The 24,446-nt window shown below is 34.0% G+C and overlaps 1 protein-coding gene across 1 annotated transcript; it reads right to left on the minus strand.

Moving 5' to 3' along the window:
• Window positions 1-3,905: 3,905 nt before the first annotated feature.
• Window positions 3,906-6,196, minus strand: LOC132549580 (kelch-like protein 35). Its single transcript, XM_060213525.1, has 2 exons — window positions 6,081-6,196; window positions 3,906-5,533 (listed from the first exon to the last, which is right to left on the minus strand). Exon 2 carries the CDS (start codon window positions 5,405-5,407, stop codon window positions 4,226-4,228), a length of 1,182 nt encoding a protein of 393 aa, XP_060069508.1. The 5' UTR covers window positions 5,408-5,533; window positions 6,081-6,196; the 3' UTR covers window positions 3,906-4,225.
• Window positions 6,197-24,446: the final 18,250 nt, after the last annotated feature.

Consider the following 24,446-nt stretch of genomic DNA (forward strand, 5'->3'; position numbering starts at 1 on the left):
AAAATTAAAGAAAATTTTTAAAAAAATCCTTTTTCCTTGCCAGCTGAAATCCCGCTTTCTTTGTAGATTAATTTGAACAGTACGTATTAATTTGCTATTTGAAAGTCACAAATGAAAAATATCATTATCAACAATTATGATTTTAAACCATGTGTGTAAGAGTTATCTTTCTTCTCGGGGAGCGAAAAAAAATATTGAAATAAATCAATTCAGAGTCGACTTCACGCACTGCTATATACCTATCATTATGACAGATGCCAGACAAAGTGACTTCAGTTTGTTTTGTTCAAATCTATTCATAATATATGTTTACACCAGACTGCTTAAATATAACATAATGTACCGACCATGTGTGACTTTTCATTTGTACAATAGACAGTTTTTAATATCTGATAGACCGTATCCAGTGGCGAAATTTCTCTCATGATGGAAAAGAACCAGCTACAACAGACTGACAAATATCGAGATTTCAAAAGGATATTTGGGGGATTCACTCAAATATATTGACCTCAAAATTTTAAGAATTTGTCAAATACCCACACTAACCAATTATTGGCAAGTTCGCACGCCCTCCATTTTTACAAAGTCATCGCATTCTTGTTTAGGACATTTGTTATCACTGCGTTTACGATATGTAAAGCTGTTATCATGATCACTCCATGTTCATTGATACCATGCATATCATTTAGTGTTACATAATCATATTCTTTCTTGCTTGTTGATATTGCTGTCATTGTTTAGATTTGAATTATTTAAAATCTGGGTATGCTGCTAAGCCGTATTGACTATAAAAACACAATACTACAATGCATATAACATTATGTAAGAACGAAAAGATGGGGGGGGGGGGAGGGGTTTTTTGGTGGTTGGATTCACATTTTTGATTTATGAGCGTCATAAATGTTATCTTTCTATGCTGACGAGAAAATGCACCATTTCCTATCCTGCATTATGAATTACAATTCAGCTGTAAGCGTCAGTTATTGTTAAAACGTTTAACAGATGTCACCAGTTGTTTACCTAATCAACAGCTGATACTTCGTATCTGAGCATTGTGTTGTGTGTAGACGGGTATGATTGGTTAAATCATAACGGCTGTAAATCTAACTAGCGGTCCCACTCAAGCTTGGCGTAAGATGTTTGTAAATGCCACCACTACATTGTCTTATTGCAGGGACACATTCAACAACGCAGATGTATGAAGACGAGTTTTACTTTCAAATTGATTAAATAGTGTCGTTGTGAAGTTATTAATAGACACATTTGATTTTGATATGTGTGTTAAGGGTACGATATCTCTATTTCTATATTTCCCATGGTGTGACGTATATGTTTACATTTGTATCGTGCTACAGTAGAAGAGAGAACTAGGGCTTGTTAATCAAAATAAGGATATCTTACTTGTTGGTATGTGAGTTTATTTTTTCTAAATATGTAAGCGCTGTTTATCACAATGTGTACAGCACTTATCGTGGTAGTTCATGTGACCGAGCAAAATACTTGTCAGCATCAATATTTAGAGCAGGCCTCGTTTTTAAAAATTGGAAATCCACATACTCTGATTAGGTTAAAAATAGGAACACCGCACAAAACACTTATTGTTGAGTGGAAATTTTTTACTGTGCGGAAAAATTTTCTGAGTCTGTCCCGAATATGTGATAACAAGTATGGAAGGTTAAGAACAAAAACATTTTTGTTATGATCTACAATTTTTAACCTGGTATAATCTTATTTTTCTTTCACACTCCTATAATACTAACACCCGGTTAACTTTATGCTAAATGTTGCTCGTTAATACCTGACAGTTATACAAAGTATTGATAAAACTTTGGTCCTCAGTTTGTCAATAGCTGTATTTTTTATATTAACTATTCAGTTTGCAGGTTTTTTTTTTATAAGTTATCGGCGTAAATGGGAATAGTTAAATTCCCTTTAACTGAAAACAACAACAGAAATATTAGATAATTTATCATTATATGAACGTTTGTACCGGAACGGGTTATGCCCGTGAATACAGCTTATATCACACGTGCGGCGGCATTGAAATGCAGTAAGTATACAACACATAAGTAACGAATCTAAAATTCCTTTCTAATCTCCATTCAACATCAGAAAGCAAACGAACGGCCTCTCTTTGATATTGATGGACAGTGTGCTAGCGCTATAAATAGTAAGTGTACTATTTGGTGTTTCCGTTGAGGAGTGATACTCGAGCTTTGAAATTTGTCGGTATCCAGGATGTGGATCGCACCTGGATATTAAATTTTCTGATAAGAACCAGTTTATTATTTAGCTATAGAACTACACCTTACTGTGATTGTGACACTATATCACCTGTGAGAGGTCCTTGGACATTCAAATTCTTAGGAGACACTAAGCTACACATTTGAAGTACATGAAAAGTTACACGACACATCCGATATTGATAAATTTATACATACGAAAGTGTTTTATTAACGATTGCCTTTTCAAATGACCTTGAATGATGAAACTTGGTTAAAAATAAACCTGTTGGTAGAGAAGAGATCTCCAAAGCGGATGTTGGAGCTTATACATATCAAACTTGACAAGGAAAATTGATGTAGATTAAAGATTATTTCCTGTTACACATGATTGTGAGATATCAGAGTGAACATGGATCTAGTGTTCAAATCTCTAAGGGATGTAGCCTTCAATGCAGGTGACAAATTTATAATTATTTACTATAGAACTTAGGTAAATATCCTACAATGGATACTTTACATTAAACATGATATATTGTTGAATAACTGAAACTACATATTCAACATTATATACCAAAAAACCAAAACTATATATCTAACACTACATACCTCACAGATAAAACTATATATCTAACACTACATACCTCACAGCTAAAACTATATATCTAACACTACATACCTCACAACTAAAACTATATATCTAACACTACATGCCTCACAACTAAAACTATATATCTAACACTACATACCTCACAGCTAAAATTATATATCTAACACTACATACCTCACAGCTAAAACTATATATCTAACACTACATACCTCACAGCTAAACTATATATCTAACACTACATACCTCACAGCTAAAACTATATATCTAACACTACATACCTCACAACTAAACTAGATATCTAACACTACATGCCTCACAGCTAAAGCTATATACCTAACACTACATACCTCACAGCTAAAACTATATATCTAACACTACATACCTCACAGCTAAAACTATATATCTAACACTACGTACTTCACAGCTAAACTTTATATCTAACACTACATACCTCACAACTAAAACTATATATCTAACACTACGTACTTCACAACTTAAACTATATATCTAACACTACATACCTCACAGCTAAAACTATATATCTAACACTACATACCTCACAACTAAAACTATATATCTAACACTACATAACTCACAGCTAAAACTATATATCTAACACTACATACCTCACAGCTAAAACTATATATCTAACACTACATACCTCACAGCTAAACTATATATCTAACACTACATACCTCACAGCTAAACTATATATCTAACACTACATACCTCACAGCTAAAACTATATATCTAACACTACATACCTCACAACTAAAACTATATATCTAACACTACATACCTCACAGCTAAAACTATATATCTAACACTACATAACTCACAGCTAAAACTATATATCTAACACTACATACCTCACAGCTAAACTATATATCTAACACTACATACCTCACAGCTAAAACTATATATCTAACACTACATAACTCACAGCTAAAACTATATATCTAACACTACATGCCTCCCAAAATTATTTTGCAACTGATTTATGAGTGTACATATTCAATTGAATCAGTATTAAGTAATCAGAGGAAATATTGCATAAAAGCAGAAAATATGTATTTTTCAATCTTTTATTTTGTCACATATATAAAATACAGTGTTATATGTACTCAAACATTTATATACTTAGATAACCATATATGTACACAAATTGATTACAGTTTGCTTGGACTTAGAGAGAAGACAATTAAGAAAAATATATTGCACATGCTTAAAAGAAAATAAATGAGCACCAAAATAGAAGTCATATCAGAATAACAAAATAAATATGCTTAAGTTATTTTACAAAAGAGAAGATTAAAATTTTATCACAAAAAGTAAATATATATTATCACTGGATATATGCTGATCTACAACGAAAAGTTTCTTGTGCAAGTACTTAGCTGAAAAATGGAACAAGACCATAATCAGCCGGGATTTCTACTGAACACGTACCAAATACCGACAGTGGCGCACACAATTCTTTGTCTGACACGTGCCACGTGCAGTTTTCGGGCGAATACACATACACCGTTTTTAGAGCGTTATTGTCATTCTGAGATTTGCCACCAGCAAAGAAAACACCTTCTTTTTCCACAAACATTGCAAAGTTTGTACAACATACTGGCATTTGTGTACAGATAACATGTCTGTTTGATTCTGGATCATACGAAACAAGGCGCCCACTGCCACAAGTGACGAAGATCTTTCCGTTTCGCACGACCGCCTGGCCACCTGTTGTAGGAAAGGGGAGGCTGGCCAAAAGTTTGCATGTTTTTCTTGTGGGATCATATAGTTGAACAAGATTGGTTTCTTTTCCATTGTCTAAAATCCCCCCAAACACGTAGATCTGGTTATTGTGCTTAATTGCTGTAGCACTGTGGATCGCTATTTCTAGATTTCCCGCCATCTTCCAGGAATGACGTCTTGGAATGAATTCTTCGACCGAACGAATCGCTTCTCCTTTGCTGCATTTCCCTCCCAGTACATATAGTTTGTTCTGAACACATGTCATACAGTGTTGAGATCTACCCTTCACTAGACGTTTTGAACACTTCTTCCTTTTGTTCATCACAATGTCACAATGATACACGTCTCCTGAACCTTTCCCACCCCCAGAAATGTACATATGAGGTGCGTCATTGCCATGCTCTTGCAAGCAGCAAACTGCACATCCAGATCTTACACCGGAAAGTTCTGGTATCCGACAGGTTTTCTGAAAGTTCTTTCTACAATCATACAGGTGGAGATCAAGAGGACCAGACGATCGGTCTTCTCTATGTCCAGTAAACATTAACTGGTATCGGGAGGCCTCCTTGTTTGATCTCGGTTCTATGCTGAGTCGTCGGCACATACTGTTACTTCTGAGAAAGTTTTCACATTCCTGCTGTAATTTTTCATGGTGAAGCTGCCGTGATATGGCGAGAAATTGTTCAACGTTTGACGAGTTGATACATTCATTATCTTTGAAGCAACCCTCACAGAAATACGCAGCAAGGTTCTTCTTGGACTCAGGGTCGAGACTTTCATGAATTAGGTTTGGGTATATGCTGTTAGCAGAGCAAGGATTCTGGCACTGCATGGTGTGTATTATCCCAGTTCAATGCTGAAGTCTTGCGTTTTGAAGATTGTAACATAAAGCAAAACAATGTCTTCCTTGTGTGGTCACACCATACTATCTCTTCTTGTTGTTCTTCCTGTTTGTTTTCTGTAATGATTACGAACAAAGACATGTATTTAGCACATGGTTTCGTATACATCTTACCGGAAGCAGATAGTTAAGAGTAGGGAAGTTGTGGATGACATTAAGTGGTTTGTAACACAAGGGATATAGTTGTGCCATGTAAAGCGTGTCTGTCCAAGTGTTTAGAAAGGGTTTTCTATACAATACCTCATGTTGTATATAAACCATGTCCCCGCCAGTCGTAGTTAGGACACAAGGAAAGGTCGATACAATTGAATCATAAAGAATCATTTAAAGTAATTGTCCTTATGTGATTTGGATAAAAATGTGGTTGAGGATTTTCACAACAGATAATTGTACATGTAAGTGTAGAATGTTTAAGAAATATTTTCATTTACATCAGCAATATGCCATTTACATTCAGGATGTTCTACAATATAGTGGTGCTGTGTTCATATTTCTACATGAAGCAAGTACCCACACATATAGGCGGAAATGCTTTGTCCTCATTCGACCACGCGGTATCAAATTGATCAATATATGATTTTTTAGAACAGACAATAAGACTTACCTTTTACTAGCCGCAATATCCAGTGTGTGTAATGTTTCAACTCTTCTGCTGGTGAAGTAAATGATGAATATTTGATGCATTTAACCCATTGAATATTTTCAACAGGTAGCTTCACGTTTAAAAATCTTCCCGTGTAGATCAGTTTTATAGGTGGCGTTCGTCTATTTTTACGGTACAGCGGGATTTCCCTCTTTGTTACTATCAATGCTATTATTAGAAAGCATTTTGTCATGGCACGAGACCTAGATACCACACCGCCATCGTTACAACAAACATACTAGCAAGTACCTTGCTTTTCTACAGGTTACCCGCAGAACTCATGCGTGTATAAACTCGATAAGGGTGTTTATATACTCTGAATACTTTCGAGCTAACCCTGACACTGATGACCATGTCCCGATTTCAATAGTTCGTTCATGCAATGATCATTCATCTTAATGTTTTTCAAAATGATTCCTGTTTACTATAACAAAATGATTATCCAAAACTATTTTTCCATAAGTAAATCATATGGGATTTAAAAGATACATTTGTATATCAGGTGTGTACGTAAAGGTTGAACATACGTATAACACCGGCAGGCTGAAACGTATTGAGATTTACAAGGTGTAAGCTGATCATGTGTTAGACAAGTGGGTACAGATTAGAACTATACACAGTATTGTTAGGCTCCTCTTATTGTACACAAAAATGTATGTATTGATAATGAAACAGATATATATATAAACTTCAATACATATCAATGATAAACCTACATATGTCTTCTCATGTGGTCATGATAAAATAACAGAAGTAAAAATGCACTTAAATTTGAACACATCATGATGACAGAGTTTGGGCAATCTGTTTTCGTTATCTGTTATCTTAAACTGAGAATGTCTCTACTATAGTTTACTGAAACATGTAAATCAAACATGATATTTTTGTTAGTTTACAGTGCTTAAAAGTTGTAGGTGATGAAATTTAAAATTAAACCTAATTCGAAATTAGACATAAAGATTTGCTGAAAAAGTGACTTCATAACGACATCCCCAATCGTGTGACATATATCTAATAAAAGGCAATTATTCATGGCTTGTCTTGGAAATTTACAAACTACGTATGTTTAAGGATCACCAACGTTCTAACATCATGTGACAGAAGACTTGTACATAATTTATTCATGTAATGGTATATGATAAGTAAGTACTGATACAGTAACCTATTTGTAAATAAATTTAGTGTCACCTGCTTTCAAATGCCATATAAGTTACTGGTGGCCTGAGCGGTCAATATGTAAGTATATACTAAACAAACACAGACCCGGTTGCTTCTGGATTAGTTCGTGTAATTAGTGGTAAGCAAAACATTCGAATTGCTGCAACAGAAACAAACAAGGACTTAAAAAGCAAACTTTACACTTAAAATATCAATATTTATCTGTTTCAATAAATCTACGGCTGTGAAATGATAGAAAGTGTTTGCGATTAAATTTAATTTACATTTGAAGATTTTAACGAACCACCATTTATCTCTAAACAGCATTTGAAGAAATGGGAGATTGTAGCTAAGTTAGATATGAACACCGTCTCGAGTGCCTAAAATAACAAAGCAAAAGTATACAGGTGAATGCTATTATCAGAAATATCCGAGATATTGACACTTCTGCTATCATCTGTAATGAAAACACTGTGATGAGAATTCAATATGTTCCATCAAACATATATGCGCCGGATAATTTTGAAATATACATATTTCTTTTGATACAATAACCTAGTCAAGGGACATGGTAAGTCACTATGAATTGCTCTTTTAGCAAATATCTCCACAAAGTAAAGTATATCATCATAAATTTGTAGTTTTGGACAGAAGGTAAAGTATTGCACTGCAAGTAAGAAACTAGACAAGACACGTTATTAACATCATAATTGAAGTGAATCATACTCTTAGATCGTACACACGTTTACCTAAACACATTGAGTGAAGTAAATGTTGATCAGTAAGGAATGTGGTCATGCTTCAGCAGTCATTCGTCACAGGCCCGAGCACCTCATATAACTACGCATAATCTTGACTTAAGGTACTGACTTCAGCGCTCATTTAGAACCTAAACGTGATATCCAGCACGTATTCATAACAAAAATCTTCAAAACAGATTGAGATATTGCTGTATTTTTAAAAGGATAAATTATATTTTAACATTTGGTCCCGAAAGCATGAAATTGGGAATTACATACTAAAATAAATTTTACATTTATAGAAAGGCCTCTTTTTGTTTACAAGGGAACCCGTCGATATTCAGCTATAAAAAGAACCAAGTCAATTTCGTGTGTTATCATGTTCTGGTGTCTTTAAACACGCAGATCTGTATAATGCATTTAAGTATCAGCTACCTCCGGAAAAATTATAGAAGCGTATATTCCTAGGCTGTATTTTTCCATGATGGTTATTTGAGAGGGAATATACACATTTATAAATAGCATTTTGCGTAAGGCTATATCCAAATGTACAGGGAAGTGCGAAGTTCCTCAATCCGGGAAGTTTTTGATAATATGACTAATTGAAAATAACATAGATGCAATACTGGTTTTCTTTAATTAAAAACACTAAAAGATATACAAATGAACGCATGGGTTTCTTGACGCTTTAAAAGTTATTCGAGATAACAAATATTTTTATATTTTTGTAAACGCACATCACCTGTTCGATATAAACATATGAATAGCGTAATAACTCTCATCATTTGGCAGTATTTCTTGAACAATTTTGTCACTCTGAGAAATTTATATCTGAAACTACTTTTATTCGAGCAGCACATGCAATCCCTACTTTTTTTTACCTTGATATAATCTTTCCAGTTATTTGTCAATAGCTCGTTGTATTTATGTGACCTTCAATTAAATACATTCAATAAAGTACAAAATTATGTCAACTGAAAAGCAGGACATACGATCACTGAAAAGTATGAATAGGTGATAAAGAATGAATTCGTCAATAAAATATCTTAATAGAGAGAAAACTTTTACACAAAATATATATAAACGTTTCCAATTAGGAGCAATTAAGATGAAATCCGTTACCTTTCAAAACAAATACATTTGATGTAACCAATCATATTGGTTTTTTTGTAGAGATACGTTAGTATCTTTAAGGAAAATATATCGATCATTTAATTTTGTATCATATCAGATCAATTATCTATGTTGTTTTTTTGAAGTGTTAGATAATAGTGTGTATCTGATTTTTTACGTACTTACGTATCTATTACTGTTTTTGATTGTGATTTTGTTCTAGCACTCAGAAAAGTAAGTTACCTGTCTACAACGCTACAGAGAATGATTAATAGCAGCACAAGAAAGATGAATATGGCATAGTAGAAACAAAATGGACGAGTATGACTTCAGTGCCAAGAATATTATATAATATCATTCATACCAAAATATTAATATATTATCTATTCATTATATTTACTATTTAATAAACAATATGTTTCTAAATGACTAGTAAATTTCCATATGTATCTGGTTGATTTATGTACATTGCGAATAAACGAATGAACAAAATCATTGGGTTTTTAAAAAGTGTTTGGAAACTATGATTTTCTTTTGCGACAAGTTTTTTTTTCTTATCGTTGAAATATTTCGTATCTATCATTATAAGTACAAGAGGGAGAAAAACACTGATATACGGTTTGTAAATTTAGTATGAGAACTAAAACGTGTAGAAATTTACAAGCTTGTGTAAGCTTAGAGGACGGATCGCAGGTAACAAAAAACCAAACTGCTTGGTTCCTGAATGATGGTTATTTGCTGGAAGGTCACCTCCAATCTGGTTTCTTTCTCAGTGCAAGCTAAATGTATTTCGTCTGAAAACTGGTTATTGACTGTAAAATGCTATATACTTCATGAATAATATATACAATCGATGACAAAACATTTCAGTTCTATACTTTAAAGGAAATATATAGCTAACATGTGTATTGTGAGTGGAATGCAATGAATGGCAGGATTTTCTGTTAAAATGAATCGATATCTGGAGATAGTATAAAAGAATGGCTTGTTTGGGACGGTACAGCTGATCTGCAGAGGAAATCTACACCTTCTACCATTGCGACAGTAACGGTTAGTATCTTATTGACTAGAAAAATAGTCATGGAACATTTAATGTAGGTATCTAAAACAATATCAACATTTTATGTACTGTGTTGCCAGAGTATCCATTAAATTAATCACTGACGAAAGGTCGCTTACGAACATTATGGATATTATTGCCTCAATGTTTCAACAACTTAGGCCATACGGTTACTGTCGAGTCTCAGAAGGACGGAAACGCCGAAATATGCTTTTTCATGGTTTGTTATTCTAAATCAAATTCAAAATATCATAGTTGTTTCTTATTCATTTGTCTTTTATACACTTCTTAAAAATTGCTTAACAAACTCAGTTAAAAATAATCATTTATCTCTGTCCTGTAGATAGCCAAGGAAGCAAATTGTCAGAGGCCATGGCAATTTTTGTCATCAAGCACAAATCTGGTGGAAGATACATTCATCCACTGGGTGGTTCTCTTAACCCAAGTAATGACACTAAAATGATTGTCCACCAAGACATACACGCTAGCATGCATTTCGCATTTGACCAAACAAAAAACGGCTATGGTTATATCCGACACGTTGTAAGTGGAAAATATATCCGACCACTAGGTGGACATTTGAACCCTGGAGATAAAACTGACCTCGTTCTACATCAGGAACGTCATGCTGCAGCCTTGTTCTTCATCGATACCCATAATCATCATATTCGACACCTTGGTGGAAAATATATACATACCAAAGGAGGTCATCCCAACCCAAATAACTATAACCCATTGGTTCTGCGTGGGGGACGCCATGCTGCAATGGAATTTCTCATCGTTTCTCCATGTAATACTAATCAAGAGGTCAGTAAATATCATTTATATTTATTTCAACTGTTTTATTTGTCTATTTGACACCAGATGAAATATATATTTACGTGTGTAAATTCTAAGCGAACGAATATATACTGAGGTGCAAAAAGTAAGTATACATGCGAAAAATATATTTCTTTTCTAAATTGAGAGAAAGATCGGTATAATTTATAAACATGATATTCTTCACACAAAATGATATTCTGAAATGAAAACAAACGAAAAACAATCCAAGCGAAAAAAAATGTCTAACCGAATGTTGCTGTTTTTCTAACTTTGCACGTGCAGTGCACGGTATCGATGTGTATCGTGTTATCTGCACTTACATCTGTACTAGGGACGTACCCCGGCAATTCGCCATTGATAATTGACAAATACAGATATACCACGACACAAAGGAACAAAGAGACAGGACAGTTGGAATGTTCCTAGTCAACGTCAGACAAACTGACGTTGCCCGAACGTTCAATGTGACACGACTGACAATCATTAAATTGTGGAGAAAGTATAGTATTCACGGAACAAGAAAAGATCTTCCAAGAAGTGGTCGAGCGCGTAAAACGTCCGAGGACAGGTACATCAGCCTGTGTCATCTCAGAGATCGTTATTTGACGTCGACGTTGACGTCACGACGTTATTACTGGAATCGTGTCAGTCCATGGACAATTCGAAGACGGCTGAAATCTTTATCATTAAGAGCTCGGCGGCCATGTAAAGGTTTGGTTTTGTCACAACGTCATCGACGTCAACGTCTTCAGTGGGCTCGCCAACGTCAATTTCAACATCAAGGGGTAAGTGTTCTGGTGTTGAGAGGAATCAGACATAATGACCAAACAGATCTCATCACGATTCCGGGGAATCTTACAGCAGCAAGTTATTGCGCTTTGGTACTGAACCGAGAGGTTTTACCATATGTCAGACGTCATGGCTCAGACTTGACTTAATGCGTGACAACGCCACCCCGCACACTGCGCGGGCAATAGAAAACTTCCTGAGAACCAATAACATTAATGTTGCCGTGGCTATGAAAATCCCCGGATTTAAATCCGATAGAGCACATTTGGGATTTCTTAACCGCCGTGTACGTCGACGCCAAAACCCACCAACAACTTGAGCAGGCTCTCCACGAGGAATGGCAGATCATTCCTAGGAACACTATCCCACGGCATACCAGGTCCATGAGGAGAAGAATCAACGCTGTGATTACACGCGATATTAAATAGACCTTGAATTGGACGTTTCCATTAATGACCCCTCACCACATTGTTAAGTAACTGACATCAGTGTACCGAACGTTACTTAACGCTTCATATAGTATGATTAACCAATAAATTGAACTTTCAAAAGATACATAATAGGTATTTATTTTACAATTCTTCCTTAGAACGATGTTGTCCTAAACTCCAGTCTATACTTACTTTTTCACTTCAATATACCAGCAGTGTTTATAAGAGGTTTTTTTTCCCACTTCATTTTGTACCACCAAGTTTCATGATTGTAAAGTAATTGCTGAATCTGTTGAAGAAACCTAGTTAGAGTGACTATTATCTTAATTAAGATTTGGCGATCCCTTGATTCCAGTAAAAATACGGATGGTCAATAGCATCTTAAAAATGCTATTGAAGTCGACCTGCTGCTTCAGATGTTGAAATTTACCTTACACAATTGTCGAGCATTTTTCATTTTTTGCTGATTATGATCGTTTCCAGTCGAAGATCTCTGATTATGTGTTGTATCATTTCACTTTCCACGCCCCCTCATACACACATACAAATGTATGTAATATTATATTTGCGTACATTGTGATGATCTTATTCTATTTTCTGACAGAAGACTTTGCTGACACATTGTTCTTTTTTTGTTACACCTTACGGTTCATTAATTGTTTAAGATGTTTCAGTAACGCCATCTTCATCAGATTTCCATTTTTAAGATACCCAACCTACAATAATTTCTGCATACGGATATGAAAGATGAATCAAGCCACCCACTCATACATCACATAGCCACAATTCGCAGCCTTTTTTGTGCCCTTTGTAAATCTTGTTATTGAAATATATCTCTGTGTCTCGTATTCCAGCCATGTTTAATCTTTAAACTAAAATTATTGAAATTTTAAAACGAATGCTGTTTCGTAGGCACTTGATTTCGCCGATAGACTGTACTTATGAAATATGCTTATGTTAACCGTTAATTTCATCGTTGACATCCACGAAAATGACCAAAATGATCATCCACGAAAATCAAGGATTTGACAGTATAGGAATAAAAACGATGCATGAGTCACATTTAAGAGAAGCTTGGATGTAGCATATAGAGCCATAAAGTAATATACTAAACTAAGCTGAAGGGATACAAATACATTATTATCCGCATATCATCATCCATATACTGAATAAATGGAAATTCATTATGCATCAGTATGCCAATACATATAACTCTTTCGCATTCTCCTTTGTGTAGGTAATCCCGTAAGGACACACTTGCGCATGATGATGATTCAGGCGATGTACCCGATGCCACTACGAAAGGAATATTGAACCAAGCTTTCAAGATCTTCAATAGATTTGTTAGAAATAATAGTACACATCCTGATCTCTTTGTCCTGAGTATCATTGATATGAGCAAATCAGAGACTTGTTGCATTACAATGATTTATACTATTCAACAGAAGTTAATTAATCAACTGTTTTGAAATTATGTCTTACTGAGTTATGCTTATCATTTCTGGCCTTGATCGTTCTACAGGAGGAACTTAATATCTTAAAATCCTTTCGTTATATCTAAAGTAAGTATATTTTCTATCAATGACATTATGTACGTTGTTTGAAAAACCAAATTGTAGAACGAATAAAATGCTAGTTGAAGAGACAAATAATGAATGATATTTGGTATGGAAATATTCACAAGATTTATTTCATATTGATAAATCTCTAGCATCACTACAACCTATGCACACAGTGATAGGAAATTCGAAAATTCCTGTCTCTAAAATAATAATTTAATGTCAATATTTACATTTATTTTGTTGTTATTGATATTTACAATTTTATTGACTATGATCATTTAGAGACAGAACGGAACATGAAAGTAGTAGAAACGCATCACGCATGTATGCGGTGAGTTATTCCAGCAACGTAACCAGAAATCGTGGGTTCATTTTAAAACAAAACCTTTTCAGTCCTTACAATTAACTATTTTTAAACTGATTTATAAATAATTATACCAGCCTTGTACCTCCAGTTAATGTCAAATACTACAAGAAACAGCCCGATACTGTTCAGCCGGGCTATTCCGTCCGGTACCAAGCTGCTATTAGTATCACTGGTAATTGCATTTATATGTCGAAACGGAGAGGGAAAAAACACACAATGAATGGCATAAAAATAACAAACGGGTCTGATAAGGTGAATGAAGCAAATAGACTTGTTTTGTTTTGAAATGAGCCCATAATTGCAGGGTATTTGCGAGGATCATTGGTTAATTCACCGCAACCATGGTGAATGCATTTCTACCACTTTTATGAACAGTCAGTTCTGTCTCTTACTGTCTCTTAACTGAGCATAGTCTATAAAAATGTTAATGTCAGTAACAGCCTAATAAATGTGAATATTGACATTAAATATTAATTCAGAGACAGAAATTTTTGGTTTAAGAAATAGGATGAGAGGAACGGTTATACGGTGTTCGCAGAATGAAAAAAAGCAGATTAGAAGATATATTTCGATCTTTCCTGTTGTAATATGTACTCGTCTCGCTCTAAGGTCGCAATGCACTGCGCGCTAGACTCTTTCTGTGCTCACCGTAAAACGTGCTTGAATACTGTAAGATAATGTAGCTCAAATACATGTACAGTTTTTATTAGTACCAAAAGACTCGTCAAGTTGTCATTCCAGAACTAAGACGCCACTCCTTGAAATTCCAAAAAATCTATACATAATAACATCCTAATATCAAATATCACGTGAGACATGGTGTTCAATATTTTTGACTGAAGCAATTTCATTCTATGTATAAATGAATTCTGTCAGACTTGTTTCTCAAATCGAAATTCTGCTTATAACAATATTTTTTTTTTTCAAATGTAATCTTTCTCTTCAAATCTGCAAGCTTGTTTTATGATAATGATATATTTTGCATCATCCTGTTTTCAACGGTTATAATAAACTGTCTTATTTGTATGGAAATATTTTGTATGTGTTATGTGTTTTCCTTTCAATGTTTTTTAAAACCATCGTTCTAAATAATCTGATGTATTATCGCTATATCTGCAGTGGTTAGGAATATCCGCTTCAGTTCCAATATCACCCTAGTCACGATATATAACCTTATTCAACATCATGACTCCAGCATTATAATTAATTTAGTGTATTCGAAAGTTAAAATCAAATGAATGACCGAGCTTACAGTAAACACTGATTTCCATGTCGTATAGCGAGGGTTAGTAAACTAAAAAATTTTATTCATAATCGCCATTGCAATCCGATAAATGAAACAGATAGAAAATACCAACATGTAAACGAAATATCCACTTAAAAAAGACACACAAATCTGTGCCAAAATATAAAGGACGAAACACGGGGACTCCTGAAAAAACTTTAAGGAGAATAAAACCAGGAATTCGGGAAGGGCACCCTTTTGTGATTTTTGGTTAATCCTCGCAAAATATTGTCACGTTCCAAAATGCGATAAAGTTCAATACTATGCTACAAGGCATACAAACTCGTATCAAACATGTCCAGCTCCATGTTCCACAAAGAAATAAAATATCTGTCAGACATTATCATTAATGTTGCTTTTCAGTATTTTGCCTTTATAATACTCTTCCTCAACGTCTTTTTTTATCATTCCCTAGCCGCTGCAGGTCTCAAACACACCGATCTATTTCATATGTATCGCCCTCGACATTATATCCAATTTGCGTAAAGTCCCATAACAGGGATAGAGATCAGCATTTACATCGACATCGAATTTTGCAAAGTGCAACTTCTAAATGACATAAATGTGATACTAAATTTATTTTACCGGAAAAAGCATTGTTTAACCATTCAAAAAGTCCTGCCCATGTGATTGTCTTTCATGGTTCGATTGAAAAATAACGATTTCACCAAGAGATAAGGTGAGCTTACGGCAATATCTGCATGAAAATGAAGCAATTTGTGAGTTCATGGTTAAAATTATTCAGGTGTACACTGGGATATAGATCGTTGATGCATTTTGTGTATTGATAACACATATGATGGTCGTTGGGCATTCGGATAGAAAATCGCATTACTTTACAATGTTCCTGTTTTAAAAATTCACACCTAAATGTATTTGTTCGAAAGTTATGTAAATTCGAATTCTGTATTCCACACCATGATAACGAAAAATATTATTTCACATATGATTACGCAACTCTCATCAACCAATCACGAATTTTTTGAGTCGCAAACACCATGACGTCATCGATTAAGGCAAGTGTTACATTGTATACTTTCGTTAATACGTTAAGTTGCAGGGGTCAACATTAATCTACATTATAACGACAGCAAAACCTGTAAAATGTATGCAGTTATTATTTTATTGTTCGGTTCGGTATCATAGAGCCTGATTTGTCGGCAAGGGATAGTCAAACTCTTCACGCTTAAGTTTTTATGGTTCATATTTCACCCAAGGTGGATTATACTTATATTTAAATGTTGATATTGTTTGTGTTGAAAGAAAAAACTATGATGTATAATTGGCATTCAAAGTCGAGCATCCCCCGTTTCCCTTGCATACAATGACAATGTCATCTACACAAACTGGAAATAACCATAAACATATTTGGACAATTAGCATTAGCACCAATTTGTTGTTAGGAGCTCGCACAGTGAGCTTATGCAATTTGATAAATAACATCAATATATAAGTATGGCTTGGGGAAAGGACGAGGAGATCATTATGTGTAGTTTAAAAGCTAAATTCAGCAATCGGAATGCATATTTACAAGTGAATATGAATATAATAGAAGCTCTACAATGCAACAAGTGTTTTGTGTAACTTAAGACCAGAGTGTCAGAAAGACGTCTGCACGATCTAATATTCAGGTTCTGTCTGACCAAATAAAGGAACACTTCTCACGAAGAAAACTTTCATACCAGTGACCACATGACTCACACTCTCTCACACCAAGGTACAATGCATTACTGTAAAAAATGGTCTAAATAAGGGGCGAAGGCTTTGTCCGGTTTCACTTGAATTTATTCAAATTAAGATTGAGTCAACTCTACTATACAAAGAATAAAATACATGTATACATATATTTCCTATAGTCTTCAAACATGAATTCTACGGTGTATAAAGATATATATCTCATAAACCATTGAAATAAATTAATCTGATTCGAAAGTGATCATGGTGACTCTAATCATAGTATCCAAATATACAGATACAATATTAAATGTACAATTTAAATCAATTCCACATATATCAATCTTATTAATACAATAACTACCTACCCTGACAATGGGTCAAGGGTCCCTATAGTCTAGTACCAATCTATTACTCTGGACAATAAATTAGAGATTTGCACGGCATACGGCCTTGAATACTGTACATCTGTACCCGTAAAAAGTCAATTATCCACTAAAAACCCAGTCAATGACAAGCAAAGACCACCAGACAAGAATGAGACAATACCTGGACACATTTTTATGTATAATGTCACAAAGTTAAACTGGACATGCGCACACAACATATATACAGGCATAGCAGACGACGCAGAAAAACACGATGACCCGACGCACCAATAACGGCGGGACAGAATTAATAAAATCGACACTATTACATTACTCTTACAAAGACACTTTGCTTTACTTAGTAAATATATCTCGACCAGCGTTTGTTACGAATAGAACATGTATCGGGACTGGTTGCACAGGTAAGGCGGATACAAATAGATTGCCCTACCTGGTCAAAAGTATGGATACATGCATACATGTTAGCAACACATGTAAAAGAAATAGTCTTATACTTATAGAGACATGAACAAAATAAATACAATTATAGTAGAGAAACGCCTCATGGATTATCGATGACCAGTTATGACAAATTAGGGTTTACGTATAATATTCATTCATACTGCAGGTAAAATATCACAATCATTAAAACTTTTAAGCTAGAAGTGATTAAATGTAATTTGTTAAATCAGCATCACACATGTATTTGTCCTGAACATTTGTTCACATACTTCAAACAAGTTTCACATTGTCTTCGTTCTCGGTCGATATTATTATTGGTTATTGTACTGAAATCATGGGTTGACCTCATAATCATTGGTGCGTAATTAAGTGTGATGTTCGAGCAAATGCTAATATACTTTGTCTTTTCAATAGTTATCTGGAAATTTATAAGATAGATGTATGAAGGATACTTCCTGTTTCTTCCAATTTTCATTTCAATACACAAACGATTGATGCAGTTAATCTGCTACACCTAATTTTGCAATGGATATATGTATTATATATTATAGTATAAATACAATTTTAGTGTGTCTTTGTCCAGTTCCCCCCTTGATTGAAAACATGAAAGTGCCAAAAGATGTGTAGCGCTAAGAAGAGAAGTACAACGGTGTTTCACTTCTTTATTTTTCCAGAATTCATGTAATTATTACAGTCATTTCCTATTTCCTGTTGAGTAGGTTACGTTTTCTGAGGTCAAATGGAAATATCATTTTTGTTTTTCTTTTTTCATTCCTAACATTTGTATATGGTGACAGTTCAAATAGTCCTTCTATCACTTCATGAACACGTTGACTGTTCTTTGAACAAGAGCCGAAAGCTTCATTTGACGAATTTTGAAAATGTAACACAACGATATCAACTTGGGAAGTATATAATTAAATATGATGCAGGAAAACGCCGAGTAATAAAAATTAAAAGGGTGCCTCATACTAGGCTCTTAATGATTCATAAATATTGACTTAAACAACATTCACATAGCTTTCCTAGTCATATAATTTTATTTGTTTTACCTGTTTAATAAGAAATGATAGTTAATATTTGGAAAAATTGGGTCGTTAATCAATTTGTAATTTATCAATATGGATACATGTTGTAATACCACTTTCCATCATCCTACACTAAGGTTTATGGTATTGTGTAGGCAGAAAAACATCCAATAACTTGATCATTTTCTGTGGACATTATTACATTTCCTGAGTACAAAAAGAACTTGCTTGATGACGAAGGAAACCCCGCCCTATTCATCATGTAATCTTTCGGATGAAATACTTGTTAAACATCTTTCATTAAAAATATTAGGACTTCCTATTTATGATAAGAATACGGACCTTCCCCATTTATATTCGAATTCTAAATTCCACCAAAATCCATATAAACACCGTTTTATCGCTGGCTCAACTAGCTGCTCAAAACTAAGAATTACCATTCTAAGCACCATCAAATCTAGGTTGCAGTCGTATTGTGACACTGGTTACTGAAAAAGTAGAACAAATAGTATGGATTTTTAAAGAAATTAAAAAAAAAAACTTTTTAAAAAAATCACGAAAATATCATAGCATAAAAACATAATCAAACTCAAATTCCATAAAACTAGGCCAATATATGAACAAAATGATAGATTTACATCGAGAGACTCCTGAAAAAGTACAAGGAGAATAAGATCAAGTGTTCCGGAAGCATAAGCGTCTTTTGCTTCATCGACGACATCCGCCAAGTAAACCTTGGTCAATCCAAGTAAGTAATGCCACGTTCTCAAATGAGAACAAGGTATACAACAATGGAATTATTTAGCTTAAAGGCTGACTGTTTGTACTAGGTTGAATATGTTCCGTACTACATAGCTAAAGTCATGACATCCTAAATACATCTCCTGATAATAGTAATAACTGACTTAAGTGTTTAAAAGGTTGTATATTTATGGATGATGCAACAAGTCTATAAATAGGTTGGATTTCCAACAATATCGTGTAAGACAAAAATAACAACCTTATCGAGTGATTTTGTCAAAAACATTCTCAGAACAAAATGGGTTTAACTTTCGTTTTTAACAGCGGCGATAACTACATATGCTAAGGTTGTTATCCTTTTGAAAGGAATACCGATACTGCTTAGTCAATACAGTGAGTTCATTTATTCTATTTATAGATTGTCGAGGTTTGTACTATTATTCAATAAGTTTTCAAGTCAGCAGACAAAATCAGAATTTAAGAACGCACTAAAATAATAAAAAGAAATAAAATAAACGCTGTTTATTACGGATACAGCAAGATATTAAAAAATAACCTATACAATTTAAAGAGGGATTAGGTTTTATTCAGTATGGTTTTGTTACCGTAAAGCACAACTTTATTAGGAATGCCTTTAGAGAATGAGATAAGTAATTTCAGACCATTACAATGGTACGCGACTTTATAGTGTCTCTAGTGCCACTCCAAATACTTGACAACATATCAAAATTATATTTTCCATTACTGGAAAATGTTTGCTTCAAAATCAACTGTATCGTCCAAATAAAATGAGATACAATAATTGTACAATAATTTCACCAATTTTTGCACCTTACAGTCCTTTTCTGAGTCATAAGTCCTGTACATAATTAATATTTATTGATGTCGTTAGATATGTACCAGTGTCTTTTATGTCCTTTTAAAGCCGGATTCCCAAGCAAGTTACAAACGCCCTTAATATAATCAGCTAAATATTTATCAGGTGCATATACCATAAACTTTTATCCAACCTTCACTCAGTTGCTTGATGAATGCAAAAACAACATTATTAGTGTTCATAACATAATACACTCGACTGCAGCAAAATAGCTGCAAAATATGACTAATCGAACTGTGCCAACTTTACAAACTTTCATAATTTCGTTGAAATATGTTATAGTTGTTGTAAAAAAGCTGTTTAAAGTCTTAACGCACCTCTTAACATAACATAATCTAAGTTTGGTATATTTGATGTTAGTGTTGTCTGACGTTAGTGTATTGGACTTCTTTTATCTACAATCTGTACATGTAAATCTTAATACCACCGACAATTTACAATTAGTAGACTATATCAGCGAATGAAAGCCAGACATACATGTTACACAATGAAATTTCGTATATTATTTTTCACAGAATGAAACGAATTTGGATATTAAAGACGATCAATGGTTTCACCATTCTATTCTTCATTGATATAAGTAACAACCGTATACGACACCAGCAAATACATTCATCCCGAGGGAGGACATGTTTGTCCACCCAACAACACCCCAATGGTAACCCATGATGACTGCCATCAGATAATACTTGCAAAGAGTTATATTAGATATTGTCTATCTCAGATACTAGTAGTTGACGCGTTTGAAACACATGTCTTAGATATACTTTAACTTAAATAATGTTCTATTGTAAAAAGATTTTCGTTTTGGTTACTCATGCCAACAGGTTTTCAATATTCTGAACTGAAACTACATTTCAATTTCATTCTGTGCATAAATCGATTTTTTTTTCAAATCTGCCTAAATCAACATATATTGCAAATGTATTCTGTCTCTTCAAAGCTGCATGCTTGAGTTATGGTAATAATCAACCTTTTTTATTATTCTATTTTTAAAGGTAATGTAAAGGTAATCTATATGGAACAGTTTTGTGTATTTTCCTTACAGGTACTGTACATCGAGATGGTTTCCTTGGTTCAGAAATTACAGGTCTAAATAATCGTATGTGTTATTGCTTTATTTGCAGTGCTTAGGAATACCTGCTGAAATGAAACATTACCCTTGTCGCGGTCTGTGATCTTAATCTCAACATCAAAGCCAGTATATACAAGTAATCTTGTGTATTTAAAAGTTTTTTTTTAAAATTATGATAAAGTGAATAAAAAATGAATTAAAAAATGAATTATTTCTTTTCGACAGTTAAATCCATCAAATTGCATAACTGTGACAAAATAAGGCCAAAAGATAGAGAAACATGGGGGTTCCTGAAATAGTGCAAGACAAATAATTCCAATTGTTCAGGAAGGAAACATGGGAGCGTCTTCACTTTAATCGTTGACATCCGTCAACTGAAGTTTGTAAATTCATGTTACCATGTGAGAACCATGCAAATACTTAGAAGCCAACAGGCATATGTCACACAAAAATATATGTCAATGAAATAATTATGTCGTGAGAATAACTTCCCTATAATCTCCATCAACAGTCGTTACTTTTCTTATGAATGTTACTGTCAGTTATCGAAAGAAAAGACCCTAAATATAGAATCAATTGTGAAATATCACACCATATGCTGAGAATGGATGAATGTTGCTATCCAGTAATTGAAATCAATATACTTGGTGGAAAACTTTCCATGATGGTATATTTGTAGCAAACGTTTGAGATAAAGGCTGTAAGAGAGCATATCATGTCATTGATTTCCAATGATAATAGGTATATAGGATCGATGTGGCCTATAATTTGTTTTGTTATTTAGACAGGGCACCATCGATATATCAATATATAATAAAATGTTTTGATAAAATTTTCGATAACATTGTCAACTAGAAATTCGGCTTTTTCATGAGTTCATTTTCTTCTTATTTCTATCGATCATCGAAAAGCACATACATTTAATTTCACGTCCTGAGTTAACAGTCTCACAATAAAACTACTCCTGAGCTAGAAATACTTAGCGGAGTAGAAAGAACCTTTGTCAAAGGTTTGGTTGAACAACCTGACGAGCAAGCAATAAAACACGGCTGATATAAATGTTATTTCTTAAATTTCCCTATTGTGAATTTTGCACATCTGGATAGCAACATCTCCACATCCAAATATCATGGAGTTTACATGTCGCTGGTGTTTCGATATTCAAAATCCTGTTCGGAATTTCAAGATGTTCGATGAAACTACATGACAAACTCAAAATAAAGAGTTTCAAATGATGAAATTTTATGAAAAGTTTTACAGTCATCAGAGTGATATCACTGAGAAATATTCTGTTTCATTTGAAGCTGGACGTGTGTGATGCATGTTAGTTTGAATGGTTTTTTTTTTCATTGTTGTGCACCTTGTTCTTATTTGAGAACGTGACATTGTATGGACCAAGGTTTACATAGTTGATTAATCGATGAAGCTTACTTGGTCATGTTCTCCTTTCACTTTTTCAGGAGTCCTATTCCTGTTAATATATCTTTTACTCATATATGTATTTAATTTAGAGGTTGAAATATAGTTGTGTTTTTAAAGTCAAAACAATCTGATGTATCATTGACATTTTAGATTCAAGAGCCTCTCGTTTCCCTTCTGTACAATGGAAGTATCATCTACATGATTTTATTAGTGTATATACATTTATCCTGCACCCTACCGTCAAGGCGGCAGTAACACACCAGACCACTTAACCCAATTATATCATGTTTGTAAACATCACGTGTTTGTTTGTCATGTATTCTAATTTAAGTTGTCGCTGTATGTATTTGATGATGGAGGATTAATATAAAGCAACTGGAAATTTTGATCTAGCTAGAACTCAAGGATTATCAATGACCAGTTATGATAATGTAGAATGTAATGTATAATGTGTGATAGTAATGTCGGATCCATTTACACTGCGAGTAAAAAAATCCTTAGATTTACATGCATGTACAACTTGAAAGCGAAAGGTGATTAAATGTATTTGAATATACCTGCACCCCTAACACGTATTTGTTCTAACCAGTTGTTCAGATACATTTCATATAAGTGGTCTTCGTTGTCGGACGATATTAGTCTTGGCTGGTGAGAATAAATTATGGATTGACCGCATAAGCATGGGCGCAACTATACTTATGTAATGCAATGTGATGTGTGGGTTACTGGCGGCATAATCTGATAAAATATTTTACGTTATCGATAGTTAGATGGAAAGTGTATGAGATGGATGTATAGATACTCCATGTTTCTTTCATTTCAATACAAAAACGATTGATGCAAATCTGAAATAGATTGTTGGCAATCACAAGCTGAACTGTTTCTTAAAGTTTTACGGTCGACTTAGTGATTTCACTGCAAAATGTTTTTTTCGGGCGATATGATGCTGAATGTGCTTGATGCTTGTTAGGTTACCGATTGTTGTATACCTTGTTCTCATTTGAGAACGTGACACTATTTCTTGATTTGACCAAGGTTTAAATAACGGGTGTCGTCGATGAAGCAGAAAACGCTTACTCTTCCCAAACAAATGGTCTTATTCTCCTTGTACAGGAATCTCGGCGTAAATCTTTCTCTTGTTCATATTTTGTCCTAATTTAATAGAGTTTGCGTTTGGATTATGATAATGTCGACATGTTGGCATTTTCTTATGTGTTCAATAACTTGCTGGTGCCTCTTAGCCAACTTTCTCTTGTTTTAAAACACGAAAGTACCAAAATACGTGTCTACATATCAGAAGAGAAGTATTTGCATTCCTTATCTCTCCAATATTTAAACACTTAATCACAGTCA

Source organism: Ylistrum balloti, unplaced genomic scaffold (assembly GCF_031769215.1).
Source record: "Ylistrum balloti isolate Yb309-2 unplaced genomic scaffold, AGI_CSIRO_Ybal_v1 Utg369620, whole genome shotgun sequence".
Lineage (NCBI taxonomy): Eukaryota > Metazoa > Mollusca > Bivalvia > Pectinida > Pectinidae > Ylistrum > Ylistrum balloti.